General features: G+C 40.5%; 1 protein-coding gene across 3 annotated transcripts in view; it reads right to left on the bottom strand.

Moving 5' to 3' along the window:
- PCYT2 (phosphate cytidylyltransferase 2, ethanolamine) overlaps positions 1-6,000 on the bottom strand; it is a 38,260-nt gene that overhangs the window by 5,549 nt on the left and 26,711 nt on the right. For all 3 annotated transcript variants that reach the window (XM_042451518.1, XM_042451516.1, XM_042451517.1), the window contains 3 exons: positions 3,287-3,425; positions 1,980-2,062; positions 1,784-1,861 (listed from right to left, as the gene is read on the bottom strand). In XM_042451518.1, coding sequence (XP_042307452.1) covers positions 1,784-1,861; positions 1,980-2,062; positions 3,287-3,425 — 300 coding nt within the window. The remainder of the gene's footprint in view (positions 1-1,783; positions 1,862-1,979; positions 2,063-3,286; positions 3,426-6,000) is intronic.

Genomic DNA, 6,000 nt, shown 5'->3' with positions numbered 1-6,000 from the left:
TGCAAAGGGTGACAGAAGGCAAAAGGGGAAATCAGGGTGGCTTTTGGTGGGGGGGGGAGTGGAGAAAGTGATGGAGGAGGAGGAGGAGGAGGAGGAAGGAGCCGTGGGAAGAAGGGAGCCATGGAGGGTATCCTATAATGGAGTAGGAGGAGGAGGATGAAGGACCCAGGGCAGCTCAGAGGGAGGTGAGGGTCGGAAGGAAGGAAGAGGAGGAGGAGGATTGCCCAGGGAAATAGGGCTGTGGAGAGAAGCTGGGGATGCAGGGAAATGGATGCAGCAGGAGCAGCCTCTTTTGACAATTTATGCACATGATTTTTGGGGTGCTTGCTTTCTTCTTGCTCCTGGAACTTAAGTGCCATTATTATTGTTGTTGTTATTATTATTATTACTGTTTGTGTTATATGCGGGTGCTACAGTCAGAATACCTGCACTGCATTTCCATTTTATTCCCAACTGATTCCATGGCTCAGTTGGAACTGACAGGTCACTCTGTCTCAGCCTCAGTGAAAGGCAATGGGAAAATGTAAGCAGGAGGAAAGGGGGCAGTTCAGGTCATGTCAAAGGCAGGGCATGAACAGAGCTCCCATCAGGCACTTTCCTCCCTTTGCAACAGTATCCCTTTGCTGGAAGTCAGCTAATGAAAGGGAAAAGGAACAATGAAAGGGCACTTTTTTCTTTGGAGAATCCATGCTAAAATGCGAATGTAACATTCGAATGTTACGTTTGTTGCTGTTGTCAATTAGGCAATTGGCAAAACGATACATGCTTTTGCAAGGAATGCAGGGATAGCTCTGAAGTGCTTTTAAAGTCATAAAAGAATGCATGACAATCACATCCTTTTCTGGCATTTACGAGGTGACGAATTTATTATTATTATTATTATTATTATTATTATTATTATTATTACATGTGCACGAGGCATTCTGGGGTAGCAAGGAGTGGGGGATACAGGATGCATTAACTTGCATTTTGGGGTTGAAAATGGGGCCAAGGGCAGATCATAAGAGGTGTGTTTGATGAGCACGCTTTGGGGCATTTTGTGCCTGGCTCTTTAACAAAAAGGAGGGGGGAAGGGTTAGGGTTAGAAAGGGCTGGACTGGATGGCCCTTTTGCATTTATCTTTCACTATTTTTTAAAAAAATCAATTTTGAAGCAGCAGCAGCAGCAGCAAAAAGAATTGAATGTGAAAGTTTATTTTCCACTAGCTTGCAACAATTATTCCAATAACACATCACAGAATATGGGTTCTAATTAATGCAAAACTCTATAGTGCTTTGGACAATTATTATTACTCAAAACTGTAAACAAAATAGAGGAAGATGCCTTAGAGAGAGTCTCTGGCAACCATCTCTCTCATTGTGTGATATCTCCTTTTTTTTTAACTGGAGATGCCTGTGACTGAACCTGGATTTTTCTGCATATAAAGCATGTCTTTCATCATTGAACTCTGATCTGTTCTGTCATCAAGGAACTGTGCTAGATGTTATTTCATGAATTCTCCTTATACAGTGAAATTTTAAATATGCACATACAGTCATCCTGAGGTTCTTCCTTCCCTTCAGCATCCAAGAGCATTGGGCATATTGATAAAACATAATCATGTCACTTCTTAGGAAATGCGTAGAATTATTTGTGACACTTTTATGAAAGTCAGGCTAGAGTTCTTAGGATTACCAAGTAGTCAACCAGAATCAGACCTGTTTTGCTTCAACAGGATTGTCTTTATCTGCTCTCTTCAAATCATGCCCAATTTAGAAGACAAAGATTCTGACCAAATACTCACCCTACAGGCTAGAACACTGAGGGTTCGCTCATGCACATTCATTATAGGGTAATTCTTGCCTTTGTATAGATTTACTTCCTGTAATTAAAACAGTCAGCATCAGCACAAACAACATATTACATCCCCAACCCTCTCGATCCAGTTGAGAAGGGATGAGGAAAACCCCTCACCTAGTCACTAAGGTACTGATACCCACCTGGTCAAAATGTAGCCCTGCAATTATATAAGGTTGCTTTGCCATCTGGTGCACTTTTTCTAGAAAATCGACATGACCAACATCTGGAATATGCATACATTAAGAAAGAAAGCCAGTGGCAATGAATAAGAATACTAGAGTTTAAATATATTTCCCCACAGACCCTATGCTTGTTTTTCTGGTATTCTTTCAGCAACTGCTGTAATAGTATGACTTCTTTCTGTATGGCACACAGAGAGACTCACTCTGAATACTGTGGTGACATATTGCTTGTATTTTTGTGCTTTCAAATCGCCTGTCAACTTATGGCAATCCTCTGAATTTCATAGGATTTCCTTATCCATGAAAGACCATGGGGTGATTTGCCATTTCCTTCCTCTAAAATATTACAGTGAAATCCCATCCAAATACTAAACAGGACTGACCCTGCTTAGCTTCCAAGATCAGACAGGATCTGGTGTCTTCAGGGTATTTAGGCGCTATGACACACTGCAGACTTGTCTAGGATGAAATTAAAGGGAAACCAGTTCCACAGTTTACAGAATAAGTCTTGCCACAATACCCCTGGTATTCCCAAACCGTTTTCCTGGATTTTTATAAACAGATCTTCTTTAATTTTTAAACAACAAATATTAAATGAATAAACATTTATGCAGAAATTTCTGAAGATCAAGAGGAAGAAGTTCAAGGGTTAAATCATGGATCTGTCTGTCTGTCAGTGAATGGGTAGGGGGAAGCACATGCTTACTAGATGAGAGAGAAAAAACATGAGAAGCCTATACAGTACTGAAATACTGTATGTCTTTTACAAACCCTTTATTGGCCATTTTCTTTCTTCAAACAGCTTTCCACTGAGGGAAATGATACAAGTTGACAAGATGGAATTAAACTTCCTTAACTAAAGTTATTAGATTTTGAAGTTGCCACCAAACAGTACATGTTATCTCTTTCCATCTGCCTTTCCTGGAACAGGCCAATTATCCCAGTAAAAATCTCTTACACCACATTGTTTACAGCAACTGTGTTGTGAGCTGATACTCCCTTCAGATGTCTAACAAATCACCAAGGAATGTGGACTTAAAGTACACAATGGAGAAGCAGGGGGTGGCAATGTAAAGCAATGCTTTGAAAAATTGGGGCTAACATTTCCAGCAGAACTAATGCAGTTCACGCATATCATTTTCTGTGAACAGCTGAGATCTGGGGTGCAGGCAGTGTCAATGATGGAGGAGTAAAAGAAGCTTCAGATTTACTTTACATACAACTCCCTCCTTCCATTCAGCCCCAAATAAATGGATGTAGGATACGAAAAAGGTCAAAGGCACCAGCCACATAGATGATAGTATCTCCTGGTTGTGGCTCCTTGCCAGATGCAAACTGGATGATCTTCTGAGATGTTTGCAGGAACTGAGAAACTCCCGTCCAGGGGCTATGACCTTTTGGGCACTGAAGAAAAGAGTACAGTTTCATTGCTTAGGCAGGTTTTACTGGGGACCTGTAGAAGACTCAGACGAAAATGCTGTTTAGCCCATATTTTTATCACTTTCATGTCATACAGTTGCTAAAGCACCCCCCACTTGTGTTTCAGAATAGAATTTACATAAGCAGAAACTTTAAAAGTTACCCGAAGAATCAGGTAACATTGGTATTTTATCTTATTAGAAAAAGCTACTGCTGTCAATAAATTAGACATAGAGGCCTCATTTATGACCAACTGCTAACCAGTACTTTAAGCATTATTTAACATAAATGTACTAGATTTCTTTGCAATAAGCTAGAAAAAGGGTTTGGTCCCAGTCACTTAATGCTGGTGCTGATAAAGTGATAAAACTATTAACTTAATGCATATAATAATGATAATAATAATAATTTTATTTATACCCCGCCTCTCCAATGCGATCGAGGCAGCTTACAACAATATTCAAAAACTTTAAAATACAATAAAATACAATGCTCCATAAACCCACCCACCATAACCAATAAATCACAATAAAACAAGTGAGGACAAATCTGCTTTATTTCTAGTCATACGCTTTATGGAACAAAATCAAAGAAATGTACATAAATGTTTTTCCTGGAATTTAACTACCCTAAACTATGTCAAAATTTATCTTGGGGCATTAAATTGTTTTAAATAATTGTTATGTATTATTTATATGTATTATGCTATTATTTCTTAGATTGTATGCCATGGGCAGGTTTACTTTATCTATTTTATTGTTTGTATGTACAGTGCTGTGTAAATCTACAGTGCTATATAAATAAAGCATACTACTACTACTAATAATAATTAAATTAAATTAAATTGTTTTAATTTAATGCTATGGCACTGAGGAATTACTGCTTTACTTTAGAATGAAATCTTGCAAACTATTACTTCCCTTTCCTACACCTGATATTAATAATAACAATAATAAGAGATCCCTCTTGACCACTTTTTAAGAGCAGTCAAGATAAACAATATTCTGGATCTCCTCCAGTAGGCCATTCCATAACTTGGAAGCAGTAGAGGAGAAGGTCCTCCAGGTAACTTCAGCCAGCCTAGTTTTTGCAAGCTGCAGTAAATTTTCCCAGAGGACCTGAGTGTATGGGGCAGATTGTATGGGAGAAGGCAATCCCATAGGTAAGCTGGACCCAAGCCATTAAGGGCTTTAAAGGTCATAACCAACAGCTTGTACTGGGCCCAGAAACTAATAGGCAGCCAGTGGAGGGACTTTAAGATCGGTGTTATAAGGTCACCCCTAGATCTCCCGGTGACCAATCTGGCTGCCATGTTTTGAACTAATTGAAGTATCACACTAGGTACAAGGGTAGCCCTATGTACAGCACATTGCTAAAATCAAGTCATGAGGTTACCAGTGCGTGCACCACAGTTTTTAGGTCCCCAAGTTCCAGAAAGGGCACAGCTGGCATATCAGTCAAAGCTGATAACAAGCACTCCTGGCCGTCACATGTGTCTGAGCTGACATCTGAAGCGACGGGTCCAGGAGTACCCCAAGCTGCAAACACAATCCTTTAGGGGAAGTGTGACCCCGTCTAGGACTGATTGACAAATCTCCATACCTGGATTAGGGCCTCTAATAACGAGTAACTCCGTCTTATCTGGATTCAGTTTCAGGCTGTTTTTCCTCATCCAGTCTATTATCACCTTAAGACATTCATTCAGAGGGGAGATGCCATCCTTAGTTGACACTGTAGTCCAAGGCATGGAGAGATACAGTATATCTGGGTGTCATCAGCATACTGATAGCACCCCGGCCCATGACTCTGGATTATCTCTCCCAGAGGTTTCATGTAGATGTTAAATAGCATTGGGCATAGGATGGCACCTTGAGGGACATCAAATTTAAGCTCCCTTTTAGAAGAGCAACTGTCCCCAAGCATCACCATTTGGAATCTACGGAGCCTCTGTAATGCTTGCCCCCGATCCCCAACTCTCCCAGGCATTCCAGAAGGATACTGTGGTTGATGGTATCGAAAGCCTCTGAGAAGTTCAAAGGCACAAAGAGGGTCACACTTCTCCTGTCGGTACTCAGGTGAAGATCATCCACTAAGGCGACCATAGCAGTGAACAAAGGAACTTGTCTTATGTTGGGTTAGATCACTGTTCCATCCAGCCTTGTACTGCCAACTGACTGTCTGTAGCTCTCCAGGTTTCAGGTGGGTTTCTTTCCCAGATCCCTGGTGTTCCCCCATCTAACTACTGACAGGAGCCAATCCTGCTTAGTTTACAAAATCAGGCAAGATCCATAATCTTTAGTGTGGTATATCTGCATATTTACCAGCAATCTGGATTCTATCTAAAGCTCATAAAGCAGTATTTCCAGGGAACAGCTAATACTGGGTGGGGAGGAGAATACCAACTATATGGAAAATAAAACACATGCAAGTAATTCACTCTTGGTTCATATAAACAGCAAAACTATTCACAGACAAACCAAGTAGTTTATGGAAAAACAAGGTTAGACTGAGCCCATGAAGGAATGCTTCCTTTTAAGAATGTTTTGATCATAATCAAGGG

Source organism: Sceloporus undulatus, chromosome 2, assembly GCF_019175285.1.
Source record: "Sceloporus undulatus isolate JIND9_A2432 ecotype Alabama chromosome 2, SceUnd_v1.1, whole genome shotgun sequence".
NCBI lineage: Eukaryota > Metazoa > Chordata > Lepidosauria > Squamata > Phrynosomatidae > Sceloporus > Sceloporus undulatus.
This window is presented reverse-complemented; position numbering and strand designations above follow the sequence as displayed.